General features: G+C 48.0%; 5 protein-coding genes across 5 annotated transcripts; 1 reads left to right on the forward strand and 4 right to left on the reverse strand.

Annotated features, from left to right (window-relative positions):
* Positions 1-1,322: 1,322 nt before the first annotated feature.
* Positions 1,323-1,633, reverse strand: BKA55DRAFT_571177 (uncharacterized protein). Its single transcript, XM_046193054.1, has one exon. It carries the CDS (start codon positions 1,605-1,607, stop codon positions 1,350-1,352), a length of 258 nt encoding a protein of 85 aa, XP_046047855.1. The 5' UTR covers positions 1,608-1,633; the 3' UTR covers positions 1,323-1,349.
* Positions 1,634-5,643: 4,010 nt separating this feature from the next.
* On the reverse strand, positions 5,644-7,214 carry BKA55DRAFT_540604 (uncharacterized protein; the record flags this gene model as incomplete). Its single annotated transcript, XM_046190287.1, has 3 exons — positions 5,644-5,875; positions 5,926-6,810; positions 6,871-7,214. The coding sequence occupies 3 exons, from the start codon at positions 7,212-7,214 to the stop codon at positions 5,644-5,646; spliced, it is 1,461 nt and encodes a 486-aa protein (XP_046047856.1).
* A 1,191-nt stretch (positions 7,215-8,405) lies between these two features.
* On the reverse strand, positions 8,406-10,167 carry BKA55DRAFT_676733 (uncharacterized protein). The gene is made up of 2 exons (XM_046198100.1): positions 9,276-10,167; positions 8,406-9,228 (listed from the first exon to the last, which is right to left on the reverse strand). The coding sequence occupies exons 1-2, from the start codon at positions 9,869-9,871 to the stop codon at positions 8,739-8,741; spliced, it is 1,086 nt and encodes a 361-aa protein (XP_046047857.1). The 5' UTR covers positions 9,872-10,167; the 3' UTR covers positions 8,406-8,738.
* A 571-nt stretch (positions 10,168-10,738) lies between these two features.
* BKA55DRAFT_617067 (C6 zinc finger protein) lies at positions 10,739-12,274 on the reverse strand (the record flags this gene model as incomplete). The annotated part of the gene is made up of 3 exons (XM_046196721.1): positions 10,739-10,949; positions 10,972-12,086; positions 12,167-12,274. The coding sequence occupies 2 exons, from the start codon at positions 12,272-12,274 to the stop codon at positions 11,019-11,021; spliced, it is 1,176 nt and encodes a 391-aa protein (XP_046047858.1). The 3' UTR covers positions 10,739-10,949; positions 10,972-11,018.
* A 4,680-nt stretch (positions 12,275-16,954) lies between these two features.
* BKA55DRAFT_594984 (amidohydrolase 3) lies at positions 16,955-18,586 on the forward strand (the record flags this gene model as incomplete). The annotated part of the gene is made up of 1 exon (XM_046195734.1): positions 16,955-18,586. One exon carries the CDS (start codon positions 16,955-16,957, stop codon positions 18,584-18,586), a length of 1,632 nt encoding a protein of 543 aa, XP_046047859.1.
* Between the last annotated feature and the right edge of the window lie 497 nt (positions 18,587-19,083).

Raw genomic sequence — 19,083 nt, forward strand, 5'->3', positions numbered from 1 at the left:
AGATGCTCTGCTCTCTCTGACTTCCTAACTGGCCGTCTTTGCCGCTGTTTCCGTACCTGTGGTGATTTTTGCCGGTAAGCAGGCCTGACCCCTACGGGCCCGTATTTTCGATGTGGCCGGTGCCAAAGCCACCGCAGGAAATAGCCTTCTTGGGCCACAGCCCAAGCTTTGAAGCCTCGAGGGATAGGTTTGTTAGGTACGACTGTTGTCTCTAAGTCTCTCCCTAGGAAGCGGACCATACACTCATCTATAGCAATAGATGTGCCTGGTGTGTAGAAGTCTAAAGACGCCTGCTGTATATGGTCAGACCAGGCCCTAACCCGGATAAAGGTTCGGCTATAATCCTCAATAGAAGCTTCCTTATCGATAGTTGTGTGGTCAAAAAGGCGAAGGTTCCGTGACAATAGCTGGAATCGTGTGTAAGTCATCCATTTTGTAATTGGATGAAGAGGGCGTTGCTTCCCTAGGGGCGAAGCCTTCCAATAGTCCTTGATCTGCTTATCTGTGTGTAGTCTCATATAAATGAAGATTGCAATCCATATATAGATTTCTGCAGCAGAGGTTGATTTCCATTGGAATAGCCGTGACTGTGGCTTCAATATACGACGGCCACAGCGAGCCTCTTCAAGCACGTAGCTAGCCCAGCTATTCGTGTAACAGGCCAAGCTTTCTACTAGCGAAATAGGTACAAATTGCTGGAATAGCAACAGCGGCTCCTGGGGCAAGGCTGTGATCTTAGGGGCCCGAATTGGAAGCTTCAATGGCCGAAAACGGTAGCCGCGGGAGGAATCCGGAGCTTTGATTGGTCGGCAGGTATTATCAGCCGGCTGCTCACGGCGGCTGTTAGCAACAACAATACAGCTATCGTCATACGCGTTGACCGCTAGGTCGGAGGCTTTTTGAGAAGCCATGAGGCCGTAGGGAATGAAGAAGAAGAAATGTATGATGAAATAGGCGGGGTTGATTCCTCTGGCCCTCCAAGTCACTCCATGTACCTCAGCCAAAGCGGGGGTCATGTGGGGCTCGGTACGGAAGTGTAGGCTTATGACACTCAAAGAGATATATAAAGTTTACTACCGTACCTTACAACGCCGCCATAACGGCATTCAATCACGACGCAATTGGATTCCAAAGGCACAGAAACTATCTGATCTAGAAGAACAGATCATAGTCCAATTCTTTCTTGACCTAGATCCGCGAGGATTTCCCTCGCGATTGCGTTTTGTGGAAGAAATGGCCAATTCTCTGCTTGCAGACCGCAATGCATCACCTGTCGGCAAGCGTTAGGCTCATAACTTCGTGAAGCGACAACCAGAGCTAAAGACGCGTTAATTTCGGAAATACGACTTTTAGAGAGCTAAATGCGAAGATCCGACTATTATTCGTGGCTGGTTTAAGTGACCGACTTGGGAAGGGAAGAACCGAGCGACAACGAATTCCCTATTGGTTGAGCGCTTTGTTTTGTGACTGCGAGTGACATAGATCATATAGCCGTTATACACGTAAAGGCTACGCTCGCTAGTCCTATGATTGCGTACTAGGATGTTGAGCAAGTCTGGCGAACGGGGCTGGCCACCGCACGTCATGAGCATCAGACCTGATACCATACACAACCCCCCTTTCGACAGCCCCACCCTTTCGTCAGCCCCACCCTTTCGTCAAGCAAAAAAAAAAGAGGACCACCAAAAATGGACAACTTCACTTGTTGTTGGAAAATCCGGGGATCCCCCTTCCCTTCAGGGTTTAGACTGTTAGTCTGAAAGTCCTAGATTTAAAGTTCAAAGTCCTAGATGAAACCATCTAGAGATATAAACCCGAGAAGAACTCTCATCTCAATAATTAAAAAAACAATCAAGTTTCATAAAATATACTTTCACCCAGCACTACTGCGCAATATAAACAACACTTGTAAACAACTCGGCCAAAATGAGGGACATATGCAAAATGTCTCATCTCACAATAGCGAACAACTATCTCTATTGGAATTTAGGTATTTTGATAAGCCGTCCTGACCGCGTGGTCCGTTGGTGGGGTACGGCTTCCTCTCTCACTTCAATGACCGAGCTAGCCTCTGATTCTGACTCTCGCTCGTCTAAACAGACAGATTCCACCACGACAGACTCATTTTGAGTCTCCCCTTCAGGTATGGCTTCTCCACCAGCTAAAGTCTCCCCGAGAGCCATAAAACGCCTGTTAGGATTCGGTATCGCCTTCCTCTTCTTCCCTCTCTTCAGACGAGCCAATTCTTCCTCTAGCTGGCAATCCTCTGCGTATGCGCCGCTACTGTCTGTTGTTGAGCCTCAATGCCCTTGGCTATCACGTTGTACCGTCTTCGCGTCTTTGGTGTTTTGTTCAACCCAAGATCTCGAATTTGACGGCTCGTCTGTGGAGTATCGTCCGAGCCAAGACACGGCCTAGGTTCAGGAGTCACTCTTGGGCCGCTGTTTGGCCTGTCCTGTTGGATTTCAGGGTGTCGCAGCGCTTTGGAACGCGAAATCGGCCAGTTGCCAGTGACCCTCCAGCCTGACAGTATGTTCTTCTTAGTCATTCCAACTCGGCGAGCCTTGGCGTAGGCCCTGATGAAATTGACCTTGTCCATCGGAGCGGAATCAGTCAACGAGGCGAACCTTTCCAGCTCTCGTCGATATGCAGCCTTCAACGCGTTGAAGACTCCATTGTCTAGTGGCTGGAGCCCATGAGAGCAGTGTGCTGGTAGATAGCAGCAATAAACGTTGTTCAAAAAGCACGTGGCCATCCATTCATCCTTCCATCACTCAGCGCTGATCTTGAGGTGGGGAAAATGGAGAACATACTGTTGCATGGCTTCCATGACCATCTAAAATGATCAGTCTCGCGTCTGACTCGTTGGCAGGTGTAGTCTGGGGCAGATAGACTCTTTCAAGCCATTCAATGCCTATGTGGTCATCAGTCCACCCGTTGGGCGATGTTATATAATACCAGTCTGCTATCTGCTTGAACTCATCAAGAAACCACTGTTTCTGTAGTTCTTTCCCTTGAATATTATGCCAGGAGTCAAAGCGCGGCCGTCAGCAGTGATAGCTTCAATGAATGAAGTCCAATTTCGAGTTTGTGGTCAGTGTTGCTAATAATATAAACAATACGATATTGGCAATATGAACCCCCTCGCAATATTATTGTATTGTCAAGGGGTGCATATTGTATTATCCAATATGAACATGACTCGTATTATATGTATTGCCAAGAAGCTAATATATTGGCAGTGTGACAATACATGCAATATATTCCACGTGACCCGTTCAAATCTCGTCACCCTGGAAATCTCGTATCCCACACCATGATTTAAGGCACTCCAATGCCTCAATTACATCACTCCCGAGTCGATTTCGACGGTCTGTAATCGTTATCTTCGCCCCAGAGAAGAGCCGCTCCGGCTCCGCAGACATTGCAGGAATTGACAGTATATCCACTGCCATCTTACTCAGGTTCGGGTAGGTTTTCTGCTGTGTCTCCTCTAGCCACCATGCGAGGGCGCTCGTAAAGCCATAAACCCGTTCAGAGTTGCAATATCGCTCATATTCGTCCATGGTGAGTGACGGCTGCAAGTGCTTGTTCCTCCAATTCAAGAACTCGTTGGTGGTTGTCGATGGGACCTCGCAGAGAGGAAGCGGTGGTTCCATAGGTTTATATTCGTTCCACAGTGTCTCAATCAGCTTCTTTGACGGCTCAATCCACTCTTCTTTCCAGTTCTCCTGGATGTAGTGCCATTTGTGCGAAGGATGAAGCACAATAGCCGCAACGTACGCAGGCGATTCTTCAGTAAGGCGGTAGTACTTATCCAACTTGGCCCAGCCCGAGTTGTACATTGGTGCCATCACCGGATCATTCATAGTTGCCTCCTTGCCGGCTTCGAATTGTGCCAGTACGAAGTCCATGGCCAAGAGGACATTGTCGAGTGTTGCAAACGATGACTCGAGAGCTTTGGTCGTCATCTTCAGCTTCTCCAGGAAGGACTTAACCTTCTCCAAGATGACCCAGTCCTCTGGAGAGAGCTCGTCTCCAGCGCAATCTGATTCCATCCATTTGTTGAAATAGCCGTCAATCGCATCTCTGAGGCTTAGGGCCACTCGCAACATGTTATACCACGAACTCCATCTTGTATCGTTGTCCCGTGCGAGCTTGTGGTTATGGCTCACGGCAAGGAACTTTTGGCCGCGCTGGACACTGCGTTGGATGAAAACGACGAAGTTGTGAAGCTTGCCAAGAGGCCCCTTCTTCCGCCACGCTTCAATATGTCTTAGTGTCACATTATGCACGCTAGGATCGTCGACTTCGAGTTTCTCATCATCGGCGATGAAAAGAAAGGCTTTGGCAGCGAGGTTGATGATATGACCTTGGCAGCGCAGTCGGTGCACTTTGGGGTCGTATTGGAATCCAAAGGCACCCAAAACGCTGAATTCCACCTCTGGAAAGCTCACGGCTACTGGGATCCATCAGGACGACGATCAACACCGTCAGAGAAGAAAGGAGGCAAGAGGGTTCTTGCTTCTATTTCGGACTTCATGAACCTCAAACGTTCCGATCCAAAGGAGCAAGCGCTGGCCAATAGCTTGATCAAACGCTTCGATCGAGGAGAGTTCCAGAAGCTCATTGTCAACTGGATAGTCGAAAGCCAGCAATCGTTCAAGCAGGTTGAACACCCTCGATTGCAACAGATTTTCGAATACCTCAATCCGGCGGTCAAGGTTACGAGTGCGCACATTACGGCGAAGACTGTGCATACACTGGCGGTTCAACAATTCGAGCGATATCATAGCACGGTCCAACAGGTCTTGAAGAGGTCGCCGGGCCAGATCCACATTGCCTTTGACGGCTCAAGGACTAGGAATCGTCACGCGTTATATGGCGTGACGGCTGTCTTCAGAGACACAGAGAATCAGCTCCAAAAAGTTGTGCTCGGCATTCCGGAGCTGGTAGAACGACATACTGGCGAGAACATTGCCGCCGAGATCCTCGAGATCATTAGGTCGTTTAGCATCGAGGACAAGGTCGGTTACTTCACTCTCTATAATGCAGCAAACAATGAAACGGCAATGTCAGAGATTGCAGAAGAGCTGAAGTTCGACCTGGTTCAACGACGAGTTCGATGAATGGGACACATCCTTAACCTTGTTGTTAATTCCCTTCTCTTTGGAAAGGATGCTGATGCGTTTGAGAAATCTCTCGTCAAGGAGGAGCCTTTGGCGAGAGTAACCCATGACCAGTGGATGCGGAAGGGTCCTGTTGGGAAAGCGCATAACTTCGTCCTTTGGGTCCATCGGGCCGACTTACTGACTCAGTTGCTTCGTCAACTGCGACGAGACTTATTTGCAGCTTCTAGCGAGCCTGAAAGTGGAAAGCAACGGCCAGTTGACGTTGTCCTTGACAACGATACTAGATGGTTGTCCCAATACTACATGATAAACGAATGCTTCGCTTGCAGCCCGTCTACTAAGAATTCATCGCCAAAGCCAAGAGGCTATTCCGAGACGCTCGGAAAGGTGAGGGAGGTCAGAATCTTCCTCCCTGCCTCGAGGAGTCGAGCTTCATCAACGAGAGCGATTGGGCGGTGCTGAGGACATTTGATGAGATACTCTCTGATTTCCACGTCGTTGTGCAAATATTTCAGGGAGACGGGCAGTCGCGATAACGATCGTCTGGAGTTAGGGAAGCTTTTGGTTCCATGACTGATGTGCTGGAGGCTGTTGCGCTGCCTGGGTCAGTCAGTCGCATACAGAGGTCACCTTTGTCTAAATTAGCCTCTACACGGTTAGGTAGTGGTTCTGTGCATTTGATGGCGTCTTGATCGGTTGGGATATATCCGTCGGACGAAAGGCGGTCGATCTCGTTCAAGAAACTGGCACAGGGTCAGTATCGCGGCGCGAAGTCCAAACCTAAAGAACTCACTATTCACCGTTGTCAGGGAGATTGAAGTCATTATCCTCCATTAGAGCTTTAGTTGCTGGGTGTTCCATAATCGAGCGGACTGTCGTCGCAAACTCAGAGTCTAGCCCGGTTTCTGGGTTCAACTCTTCATCAGACAGCATGCTCTCGAGCCAATGCTGCGCAGTGTCCATCTCGTCAATGATCCGATCATGTTGTAGCGCCTCAGCCAAGTATTTGACGCTTCTGATAAGCGTCTCGAAAATAATAGGGCGGAAAAAGGCTAGTTGCTCGTTTGTGTAGCATGGCTGACCGCTGAAGCGCCTCATCTCTTCAAACATTCGTTTTCTAATCTTCAAGCCAAAAATGACAGCTTTAATCTCTCTACTGGCCAATTTAGATTCATCTTTCAACTTTTGATCAATTCGATGAGACTCTTCGGCTTGCAACTTTTCTGCCAGAGGCTGCGACTCTTGACCCTTGGCGCTACGGCGGAAGGAGGTGATTCGTTCACCAAGACTTAGAGATGATCGAGATGATCTTCCGGATGCCATAGTGTCCGTGCGAGTCATAATGGTTCCCTCTATTTGGCTAGGTCGATTTGATAGAGAAAGGTCGCTGTCGAAAGATTGTTGCTTGTTCTCCTGGCTGGTATTGCTTTGTACTTGACTCTGTGTCCTTCGCATTGTTGCGAGGTTCCGAATCCACCTCTCATAAACTCTGGTGATAAACAGCTCTTTATCAAATGCGAACTGAACTGACCATCTTGAAGAGCTCACTGATGTAGCCGTCACTATCGAATCCGTGTCTCGATGAACGATGAGTGAAGCAGTATCTCTGTCCACCTCTTCAAACGCTCGGATGGCCTTCGGCTGTTGCAAGGTCTTCCTTTGCTCTTCTAGAGCATTGCTATGGGCGCCGTTAATAAAGATACATATCAGAGAATAGGCCAATGTGAACAAAACTCACGAGTTGCAGGCACTAAGAAGAAGTGTCAAAGTATGCGTTTGCTGATCGACCATGCGTTGAATCTGCTCCATATCTTTTGTCTTGAAAAGCAGCGCAAGCTTGGAACCCAATTCTAGATTTCCAGCCGCTGTCTTCTCAAACTGCGACACCTCGTGATCGATTTTGCCGATCAAGAGTCGACAGCAAGTTACACAGCTATCAACTTGCATCACCAACTGAGGCGATCGTTCATCAGATTCCGACCCAGCCCATTTCTGGATTTCGCATAATGCGAATCTCAGGAGACCGAGCTGGTTTTCGAATGTCAAAATGGTCAGGTCTGCAATCTTCCAGGCTTGCCGCATGTCGCAGACTGTTGTGATAGTTTTGGTTACGGTAGCTTATTACTCTTATAGCTTGTAACCACTTAATAATAATATGTTTAATGCTTCTAAAACTACTTACTAGAAAGAACTCTAAAAGCTAATAAGCTTAATTAATTCTATACTAATAGATAAGGTTAACGTTATTAAGGCTTATACTAAGGCTAGGGAAGTATGAATAATAAAGAAAAATATCCTCTTAGGCTAGAGAGTAATAGGAAACTAGCTGATTTTATAATATAAAGTACTTATATATCCTAAGATTTAACTAGAGAAAAAAGAAGTAATACCTATATTAGATAGCTATAGGGATAAATAAGTTAACTTTAATAATATACTAAAGACTAGCTACTATATTAGAGATCTAGGAGGAATAAGACCGTATTAATAAGAAGATATTACTTAATAATATCTAAAGTATATAAAGCTTAAGAATTAAAGATTACCTCCTTAAGTATAAGAATAGCTAGTTTAGAGGAAGAAGTTAGATAGCTAAATAGAGGTAAGAAGAGAATGACAATATCAAATCCCAATAGGAAGTTTATAATATTAGCCGAAACTTTAGTGGCTGGTGAAACGATTTCTGAGACAAGCTAGGTAATTTACAGAGACAGAGGCTATTGAGGATGTAATCGAGGTAGGAGGAGCGGAAGAGGATGAGAGCGCAAATTCGGAGGCAGAAGAATTACCTATCGCACAAACTCATACAGGCCGCATAGTTAAGAAACCAAGAGGATATTAAATGATATATAACTCTAAACCAAGAAGCAGCAATCAATTTATTTTTCGTATTTCTAGTGACTCTTTGCAAGGTAACTGAAAAATCTCAGTTTGTATGGGGAAACTTTTTTTTGCCTATCGGTAGAGGGGTCTTATTGGTATAGGGGTACTGCATGGTAATTGATTAGATACAAATGTTGTAGGTTGAGGGGTTTTTGATCCGTATACTCGGATAATCCGCAAGCTGTCAGATATTAAGGTGAATCGTGTATATTTCTTGATTCTGTCGCAATCGAAGGACTATTGAGACCTTATATCTTCGACTGGTTCCTTCTAGGACTTAAGTCCTAGAAAGTCCTAGATGAAAGTCCTACGATCTAAGTTTATGGCTTCAAACTTTAATCCTGAACCTTAATCCTGAAGTTGAGGGTGAACCCTCCAACATTCAACACAAGCTTATCATTCACGTTAGTGTTTCACTCGCTATGTACATACGTTAACTATTATCACTTATATTATTCATATATCTCTTATAATTCTATAGCAGACATTTCGGTTTTCATTCTTAACTGGCAGAGCTCGATTGCATAACATTCTATGTGTATATTATCTGATACGACAAAATTTATATGTAAACATACCAATATGAATAATAACTATCCCTTCTTAGATCCTAGATTTATATAGTTTCTCGCCTCAATAGATACGAAGAAGAATAATTCTGCAGGATAATGGTTGTTAGGAGTCGAGTGAACAGGCTAGTGTTACAACTCCACCCATTCAGATTTACAAATCATCATCCAGCGGGCTAAGACCTTGTGCAGTACCGAGCCTCTTCTCAAACCAAAACCTCAGCCTCTCAACCCTCTCCCGGTTGCTCATAAACTTGGCAAAAGCACCCGGGTTCGTATGGGGCTGATTGTTAAGCTCAGGGAATCCTGCCGCCGGAGCAACGTCACTCCTTACAGGCCAGAATCCATTCGTCTTCTGGAAATCCTTGCTGAGCAAGAAGTTCTGCAGCAGCTTAGCGCCCTCAGGATGCGGTGCGTCCTTAAGAATGGCAGTGTGCTGCGGCCATGAGACAAAGTTGCTCTGCTTTGGAAATGTAGCGTTGAGAGAGCCCGTGCCGGTGGTCAGACCAAGAGCTGAGGTGAAAGTTGCAACGTAGGGGGACTTGGGGTCGCCGACAAGTGTTGCGCCGGTGGCTGTGCCTCGGACCCAGCGGGGCTTTTGCCCGATGAGCTTCTTGAACCAAGAAGTACCATACTTGTTGAGACTGTTGATGTGAGTTGGGTACCATTCATCTTAAGAACCGAGACTTACATCAGGTCAAACTGGAAGAGGATCGCGTCATCGTCGTTGGGATACGTCAAGGCAAGCTTACCTTTGTACTCTGGCGCAAGAAAATCCGGGAACTCTGCAGGCGCCTTCTTGCCCTTCAACTTGTCCGAGTTCCAGACAAACTGCCACGCAATACCCATGTAACCATAGAAAGCGGCATCGATGTCCCGGAAATCGGGATAGATCTTGTCGAATCCAACAGGGGCATAGTGAAGCAGTGCGCCCTCCTCCTTCCAACGCGGAAAGTCGTGCGTCGTCTGTAGAGCAACGGTATCGACGTAGACGTTGTTGCTAGCGAGCTGTTCATCAATGTTGCCACCATGATACTTGGAAACATCAACAGTGAGGTTGAGAGTTACGCCGGGAAAGGCTGCCTCAAAGGCCTTCTTTACTGCGTCTTGCTGGTTCTTTTCATCGCCGCCGAACCAGGATGTTACAACGCCGCCTTCCTTGAGAGCAGCTTTGTAGATCTGGTCGATGGATCGTGTTTCGACCTTTGCGGTGGCATCGAAGCCGAGCAGCGAGTCGTATGCTGCTCCATTGGCGGCGAAAAGAGTGGAGAGCAATAGCATACGCATGACTGAGAATACAATGAGTTAGGTGTGGTGAGAATGGTAGTTGCAATCAAGAAACTGCGTTCCAGATCACAAAGATATAATGATCGCCGGAGTCCTGTGCACCAACCCAACTTGCAGGGAGAGCCTCAATATGCCCATCTCGGCGGAATCGTATATCATCGGCGTGATAGTCGTTCCGAGGAACACAGCCAGATCAGTTAGTTATTCAGCAAGAACAGTTGAGGTGACGTTAGATGAAGAGCTGAGATTCATAAGCAAGCGCGCGCGATACGAAGGATAACTTTTTTTCAATTGGGTTGCTGCTGGTAAGGTGTCTAGGTCTCGGCACACGGCATCGGCCCCGGCATAAATCTAATTGCACTAACCTTAAGACCAAGCCACTCACGGAGACGTGTACAAAATGAATGACAAGCTTCCGCTGCGAGTGGGCCGCCCGGACCCACATCCTTGAGCGTGTAATCAGAGGTCAAATTAACCGCGCGCGAATCAACGCATCAGCCTTGTCATTCGGGGCGATATGACACACTTTGCGGATGATGCGCCGCGACAAGAAACGTAGGCAGTGGATCGATAACAGCAGGTCACGGGCATCCCGAGGCAGAAATTGTCAAGGACTCATCATCACGTATTGAATACGCTGTGCCAAGGCGTCGATCTTGGCCTATAAATTCTGATCCTGATTAGTGGAAACTCCACTTCGACTGGAAAAAAAGACATGCTGTGACGTCACGCAACTTCTAGCCTCAAGCGAGATAAACCCTCTTCACTCATGCTTCATGTTAAACCCTTCCTTCGGGTCACGATACTTGTGGTGAATCCTACCGGTAGGGTTTGACCTGTGCAAGGAACTGTTGAAATGGGAAGATTCAGGTTTCTTAATTCATTCAAAATATGCAGTAGGAGAACTACTGTTTATGTACAGGCACCACCTCCGTGGAATGTTCCACCTTGTTTCACACCTTGCCACCGACTTGGTCGTCTCACATTTGTGATCTCCAACAGGAACAGCTTCTATCAAGACAACATTATAAACAAATGAGGCGTGGACGCATGTAGAAGTGTCTTCTCCTCTTCTTTTTGTTAGAAAAAAAACAAAAACAAAAAAAAACACCAAATTACAAGATGGTCTATACCACGGTTGCTGTACTCATTCAGCGGGCAGCCAGCCGACTTGCTCCATAGGCCAGCTCAGCCAGAAACGTTTCGCAAGTGGCATGCAAGCGTAGATTTCTGACATGAGATGTGTAGGCCAATCATTTACCATCCAGGCACACTCCAAACCCTTGATCAACACCACAAAGTATGAAAAGAGTAGCAGCGCCACTGGGTCAGTGGCCTGTGCCAGTTTCAGGTAATGATCCGATACACGATGTAACCAGCTGAAAACCGTGTAAGCCGAAACTTGCGCTGGTTCGTCATACACCACTGTGTAGCACCTACGCAGAAGCGTGAGAGCTTCCACCAGGCTCTCGCACCGCTCGTCATCCTTCGTGACGTTGATATCTATGAAGGATGCTAAAGCCTCTAGAGCTTCTTGGACGGATGGATCGAGGGCTTTGACTGGAACTTTGTTCGATTCTAAGCCAGAGAGCGGGAATATTGGGTGCAGCTCCTCATTCTGGACACTTGCGAAGTCACATGCTTGCTCGATTGACCGAAGTCCGCGAAAAAATGTCAGCCAGTGCGATGGGCCACTCTGGTTGAATATAAGCAGCTCTCCTGGGCATGGGCCGAGGGCAAATGTATGCAAGCAAGTTATTGTTGCAAAGAGATAGAGTGCGGCACAGTTTGACTCAGTGACGCGTGAGAGAAGCGGCGAGGCAAGCCTCAGGGCCTCTTCCCAATGCACATTAGCCTTGTCCAACAGTCCGGCAGGCATGTCTCTCTCAAGCTGGTATTTCATGTGACGTAGGTGCAACGCGCCTAGAGTAATGACTGCATGAAGAAGAAACTGGTGTCTAAAAGACAGCCTCGGGACTGTAACGCTCCAGAAGTATTGGGTGGCTTGCTCGTTACTGAAACTCTTAGATGTGACATGGCAAAAATGATGAAACAGCTCAAAATCCCCCACATATAGACTGGTTGCGCAGCACCGGACGGATGCTACCACACACGCCGTCGAAGCTGGGCTGGAAGCTGGGCTCTGGTTTGTGCCAAGGCTGCACACCAGCGATCGCCTGACGCAGTTGGTGCAAGCCGGCGTTTGCTCATCGCACTGGAGATTTGGACCAAAGAATTAGCTTGAATCATTTTGGAACGCAGGTCGACTCGCCTGCCGGGTTAGGCGTTCGTTACCTTGATCCTCCTTTTTTTGCAGAACGTGCATCCATGACGTGACTTTCTATGGGCCCTTCGGTGGACGACTTTACCACCTTGGTCAGTAGGTGGGGTATTCTCATTCATGGAACTGGGAGCCGCGTGGAACAACTACAGGCTGCAGGTAGAGACAGACGTGTCAAAGAAGAAGTAAGAGGGCTATACGAAGAATACGCTCCTCGCGGGTCCAAGGCCTAGAATAAGTAGTGTTAAAATTAAGTTTGGGCTAAGGACGTAGCAAAACGGGGCTAAGACGGCTTGACCTTGGACCAATCCAATGACGCCGCCAGAGTCCAGGACCCGTTAGGATCCACCACAATTTGGCGAATACGTTGTTATACGTCTTGATACGCACCCAAGACCGTCCGTGCGCAGGGAACAACCAGATCGGCGAGTCCCCACCCAGGCTATGGATACCTTCGGAATAAGCGTGTCCCTCTTTTTAGCATAGCTAGCTCTTCAAGGTCCACACCTAAAACCCTGAGATTTTCTCAGTTTACGTCTCATTACGCCGAATTAACAAGGGCCGAGTCTTTTCTCCAGATTGTACCTATTGCGTGCGGCAGGGTAACTCGGCAGTCAAGTGCCGTCGGGCTTTTTCAAAAACCCAGAAGCTTCCGCCGTTTCGCAACCGGCGAAACCTTCTCGCCGACTCCCGAGCTTAATCTCAAGCCACATGACGTTTTAGGGGTAGAGCGCCTAAGCCCGAGCTGGCGGTCGGGAGAGTTCCCCTTATTGGCGTTTGAGATAAGGAGAGACTTGGTGTCGCAGGCCGGGCATGGTCTCAATGATCCTCAGGAACAACAGCCCTTAGTAATCAAGCTGGGTGATTTTAAAGTAAAACCTGTGGGATGGAATACCCCACACAGAAGATAGAACCAATCAACTCACTACTGCTGCTCATTATGAATGACCCGACCTTCAATCCATTTTAAGCACATCCAGTGCGACAATTAGTTGTGGTGTAGACCCATGTACTCCAACCTCAGCTTTTTCGCTAGTAGGGTACTTAATTGCTGGGTATATAATAGTGGGTTAATTGCGTCTCTAACTAACGTTAACTCAGTATACATACGCTTATGGCAATAGGGAACTAACCTAGACAAATGTATGTCGGGTCGGTCAGAAGCCCTAACAATTATGCTCGTATTGAAAACTTGCTTTGCAACCACGCTGGATCTGCTATCTCTATAGAGGGTAATAGCATCGCCTTCATCAAGACTTATCCGTGAGGCTCAGAATATATGTTACGAGTATCACTTTTGAGAATTTCCGCTCCAGAGCATCTCTGTTCTGATAGTGAATAACAGAGCAGATAATTTTCAACGCAGTAGCATTGTCTTCAGGTAGCAATAACTCGGAAGGCCCATGCGATCGAGCATATCATTACCTTCCTTCCAATCTGGCCCTAACATGACGGAGAAGGGTTTCTAGGCTGCCATCAACAACATAGAACGAACACGGAGTTTTGTCTCTTCCGGCCCAACTATCAGAAAAAGGTCGCCACATGGAGTAATTTCGACAACTGTGTTTGCCTGGGCGTCTCTTGGATTTTCCATGCTGGTTTCGAATAGCCTGCCGCTGTTATGAGAAGGCGTCGTTGACAAGGCAGACCGCGTTAAGATTCGCGGGTACCCCGTATTCTACGGTTCAGTATGGGAACGGAGAATATGGTAAATACAGCAACAAAACGTCATGATGATGTTGTCGGCCCCGCGTCATGTGAGCATTATATACGGACACCGGATCGACACCTTGGCTCAGATCGCTTTTTTTAGTATCAAATTCCACTTACCACACTGTTTCACTTAAGAGTACCATCCACAACCCCTCTTTCGGCATAACCCCTCTTTCGGCAAGCAAAATAAAAAAAAGCTTCACCAAAACTCATCAACTTCACTTACACAAATATTGGCCAAAATAAATAGCTACTTGAAGAACAATGGCTCTGTTGATTATAGAAATGATTGGAGTTGATGATTGTAGCCCTCTAAGGCTGTGCGGGGTACGCGATGTACGCATACCGTGCTACGGAAATAGTGTTAATTCAATCATCAATTTCCTCACCGCTCTTTTCTCTGTTTTTTGGCATTTTTCTGCGACAACGACAAAAAAAAAATGCCTAGATCGAGACTCCATGGAAATATACAGAGGAAGACATGGCAGAGGCTATATTGGATGTTACTGGCGATGGCTTTTCGCCCCCTGAAGCCGCTCATAGACGGGGAGTGCCTCGGAGCACTCTAATCGACAGACTCAACGGCCGCGGGGCCGTGAAAGAGCAGATCCACCCTCATCGACGCTTGTCCAAGAGCCAAGAGGATAGGCTGGCTCTCTGGATTCTCCGCCAGGAGTCCTTGGGCTATGCTCCGTCCCACAGTCAGATCCGCGCTTGTGTCATGGGCTTGTTGAGGCAGCAGGGCGAACGTCCCAACTTGGGACGCAACTGGGTGACCAAGTTTATCAATCGCCGCGCAGACCTAAAGACCAAGATGGGTAGACGTCAAGAAGCCAAGAGGTTCGACTCTTTCACACCTAGAGCGGTTCATTGGTACTTTGATATCCGGGAGGGCCAATATGGTTGGATCAAGCCTGAAAACACCGTCAACGTTGATGAGGGGGGTATTATGACTGGTTTCGGCAAGAATTCACCTCTATTCCCTGTCAATGCTTGAGTTTTGGCCGACTAACCCTCTGGGTTCAGGTCTAGATAGCCTGGTCGTTGGAAGCGCGGACCCGAAGCGCAAGGCGTTTCTCAAGGGACCACAAACTCGGAATTGGACTTCATTCATCGAAGCCATCACTGCTGACGGCCGCGCTTTAGTTCCTGGCATAATATTCAAGGGGAAAAAACTCCAGAAACAGTGGTTTCTTGATGAGTTCAAGCAGATAGCAGACTGGTATTATATAACATCGCCCAACGGGTGGACTGATGACCACATAGGCATTGAATGGCTTGAAAGAGTCTATCTGCCCCAGACTACACCTGCCAACGAGTCAGACGCGAGACTGATCATCTTAGATGGTCACGGAAGCCATGCAACAGTATGTCCTCCATTTCCCCCATCTCACGATCAGTGCTGAGTGATGGAAGGATGAATGGATGGCCACGTGCTTTTTGAACAACGTTTATTGCTGCTATCTACCAGCACACTGCTCTCATGGACTCCAGCCACTAGACAATGGAGTCTTCAACGCGTTAAAGGCTGCATATCGACGAGAGCTGGAAAGGTTCGCCTCGTTGACTGATTCCGCTCCGATGGACAAGGTCAATTTCATCAGGGCCTACGCCAAGGCTCGCCGAGTTGGAATGACCAAGAAGAACATACTGTCAGGCTGGAGGGTCACTGGCAACTGGCCGATTTCGCGTTCCAAAGCGCTGCGACACCCTGAAATCCAACAAGACAGGCCAAACAGCGGCCCAAGAGTGACTCCTGAACCTAGGCCGTGTCTTGGCTCGGACGATACTCCACAGACGAGCCGTCAAATTCGAGATCTTGGGCTGAACAAAACACCAAAGACGCGGAGACGGTACAACGTGATAGCCAAGGGCATTGAGGCTCAACAACAGACAGTAGCGGCGCATACGCAGAGGATTGCCAGCCTAGAGGAAGAATTGGCTCGGCTGAAGAGAGGGAAGAAGAGGAAGGCGGTACCGAATCCTAACAGGCGTTTTATGACTCTCGGGGAGACTTTAGCTGTTGGAGAAGCCATACGTGAAGGGGAGACTCAAAACGAGTCTGTCGTGGTGGAATCTGTCTGTTCAGACGAGCGAGAGTCAGAATCAGAGGCTAGCTCGGTCATTGAAGTGAGAGAGGAAGCCGTACCCCACCAACGGACCACGCGGTCAGGACGGCTTATCAAAATACCTAAATTCCAATAGAGATAGTTGTTCGCTATTGTGAGATGAGATATTTTGCACATGTCCCTCATTTTGGCCGAGTTGTTTACAAGTGAAGTTGTCCATTTTTGGTGGTCCTCTTTTTTTTTTGCTTGACGAAAGGGTGGGGCTGTCGAAAGGGGGGTTGTGTATGGTAACAGGCATATAATCCCAGAAGATAGCCACTTCTGATAAGAGGCAGGAATTAATTGTCGTTGAACCCAGGACCTACCTAATACATTGCAAGTAACTAGCAGCGACCTATCCTTGACTGTAGCACTCCTTCTGTTGGTTGTAATCCAGCCCGTGACAGGGGAAGCTGGGGGTCCAAGCCAGGCCCATGGGGTAACGGAAGGGGTGGCTATTCCCACCGGAAGTCCCGTGCCTGATGACTTGATCGCAGTCCTTTTTGGACAAGCGTCTCAACGTTTTGACCTCCTTTCGAACGTTGAGTCAAGCGGAAAAGATTGAAGCTATTGACCATAGTGGATTTTCATGTACGAACGTTCCCAGGCCTTCATGTCCATGACAAGGAGGGCGCGCCTTATTGTCACTATGTCAAGTTGCGCTTCCAGCCGGCATCTGACGACTTACAGAATCTGAATCAAGCAGGCTGATACTAGCACGGCTAACTGAAGTTGAAGGCTTGGATCGAGAAAGAACCATGTCACTAAGTGGAGTTGGGCTGAGGCGCTTCGACTTGCCCTCCCAGTTCAGCTGAAACTTTCCAAAAGCCAAATTCGCAACCATGGCATGAAGAGATCGGATTACACCGGACGAGATAGAAAAAAGATAAATCTACATGCTGCCTTCAATCACTTACTATGAACTCAAGTTAACAACACATCAAGGTTCTACTCTACAACCACCGCAACTAGCTAGCAGCCATGACGCCCCGCAAGCTTTTCCGTAACGGACGGATCCTGACAGAAGCTGATGCCAGATACGATACACCAGTCCAATTCGTTGACAGTATGCTGGTTCAGGATGGGAAGATTACCGCCTTGGGATCCCATCAGGACATTGCAGATGGTATCGAAGAGCTCGAAGTCCATGACCTCCAACAGCGTGTCGTGCTACCGAGCTTCATTGATGGGCATATGCATCTTCTACTCCTCGGTCAATCCCTCCGTAAGGTAGACCTCACTAAATGCAACAACCTCGAAGACATCCGGTTAACAATCAAGGCATTTGCCACTGCAAACCCGCATGTGGATACTATCATGTGCAGAGGCTGGATGCACTTTATGACTCCAGACGGAGTAACAGCGGCTCTGATCGATGATATTGATCCACGACCTATCTTCATCGATAGCAGTACGTTGCACTCATGCTGGTGCAACTCGGCTGCATTGAAGGTCCTGGATATCGAAGACATGCCTGATCCGGCAGGAGGCAAGATCCATCGATATGCCGACGGCAAGCCTTCTGGTTTGCTTGATGAGGGAGCTATGATGTCTATCATCTGGCCATTCCAAGCAAAGTCGTCTCCCAAAGAGGAACGCATCGAAGCGATCCGCGCCGCCATCCAGAAATACAACGCTGCGGGCTATACCGGCCTGGTAGAGATGGCCATGGATGAGGAGGGCTGGGATGCCTTGGTGACATTATTTGGAGAGTCAGATCATGCTATTCGCATCGCGGCGTACTGGCTTATCAGGCCTACCACAGATCATGAGGAGAACCTAAGACAGGTCCGGCGTGCAGGCAAGCTAAGCAGAAAGTTCAATAGCTCAACCAGTCCGAATCTGCGACTTGTTGGTGTCAAACTTATTTGCGACGGTATCATTGATGCTTGTACTGCGTATCTCTCGCAGCCCTACTCCCCACTGCCGGCTTGCTTTCCACCTCCGATCTGGGAAAGAGGGTACCTTGAGCCTGTTGTCAAGGAAGCTGACGGTCTCGGGTTGCAAATTGCGCTCCATGCCATCGGAGACGCAGCAATCAAGATGGCCATTGACTCCTTAGAGAGGTACGGCACTCCAGGACGCCGTCATCGCGTAGAACACCTAGAGCTCGCATCACCAAGAGACGCTCAACGACTTGGTGAGCTTGGTCTCACAGCATCTGTTCAGCCCGTCCATGCCGACCCATCAATCCTGCAAGACTGGCCAAAGCTTTTAGGCAAAGACCGCTGTTCCCGAGCCTTTGCCTATCGCGAGTTTGCGGATGCTGGTGCTCTCATGGCACTAGGAAGCGACAGCCCTACGTCACCTTGGCTACCCATGCATAACCTCTATGTAGCAACTACGCGTCAATCGTCTCGAAAGCCAGGCTATGGAAAACCTGTAAATGAGCACTTTCGGCTTGGCTTGTGCGAGGCTATCGTTGCAGCGACTGAAGGGGCTGCACGAAGCGTATTTGAACACAGGACAGGAAGTCTGGAAGTTGGGAAGTTGGCAGACTTTGTTGTTGTCGATATGAGTCTAGACCCAAACAAACTGTTAGAGGCAAAGGTCAAAGAAACTTGGTTTGAGGGCCAACGGGTTTGGAGCGAAGCGGAAGAAGAGGCAAAGTAGTTAGTTTCTTGCAAGCAAATTTGATAGCTCGTAAACGCTTTTTATGCCACCAATCTCCAGACAATTCTACACCTTTAGATCGTTTTTCTTATACACGTTTGCAAGTACGAGCTAGTTCCAATACCTTCTGTGTACACATGAACGTTGCAAATGGTTCAATCTCGAGTCAAGTTGTGTTAATCTACCACGAGACATTGCAGACAAAAGTTGATTGAGCATCATTTATTTACCAATGTTATTGAGCAGCATCTGTCTTGTCAAGGTCCATATCCCTCCGGCCATCCATATCCTTGATGAAAATCAACAAGGTAGGGACATCAAAGACATGAAGTCAGTCCGCTCGGACGTGCATGCCGCATGTAACCCTGGTCATCCTTTGCGAGAACAGTTGATAACAAACTATGTGTAATAGAATGTGGATGGTCATAGGATATCCGATCTCCCAACTCAATGGATCAATCAAGGTGAAAGCAAAGGTTCCTGGGAGGGCAGGTCGA

This window comes from Fusarium redolens (genome assembly GCF_020744475.1).
Source record: "Fusarium redolens strain MPI-CAGE-AT-0023 chromosome Unknown BKA55scaffold_10, whole genome shotgun sequence".
NCBI lineage: Eukaryota > Fungi > Ascomycota > Sordariomycetes > Hypocreales > Nectriaceae > Fusarium > Fusarium redolens.

Excerpts from the sequence above, each read along its gene's own strand:
- BKA55DRAFT_571177 (XM_046193054.1), bottom strand. The coding sequence starts at position 1,607 with ATGGTATCAGGTCTGATGCTCATGACGTGCGGTGGCCAGCCCCGTTCG.
- BKA55DRAFT_676733 (XM_046198100.1), bottom strand. The coding sequence starts at position 9,871 with ATGCGTATGCTATTGCTCTCCACTCTTTTCGCCGCCAATGGAGCAGCA. Across the intron at positions 9,229-9,275 it reads CTCTTCCAGTTTGACCTGAT|TCTCAACAAGTATGGTACTT; the intron begins GTAAGTCTCGGT and ends TCACATCAACAG.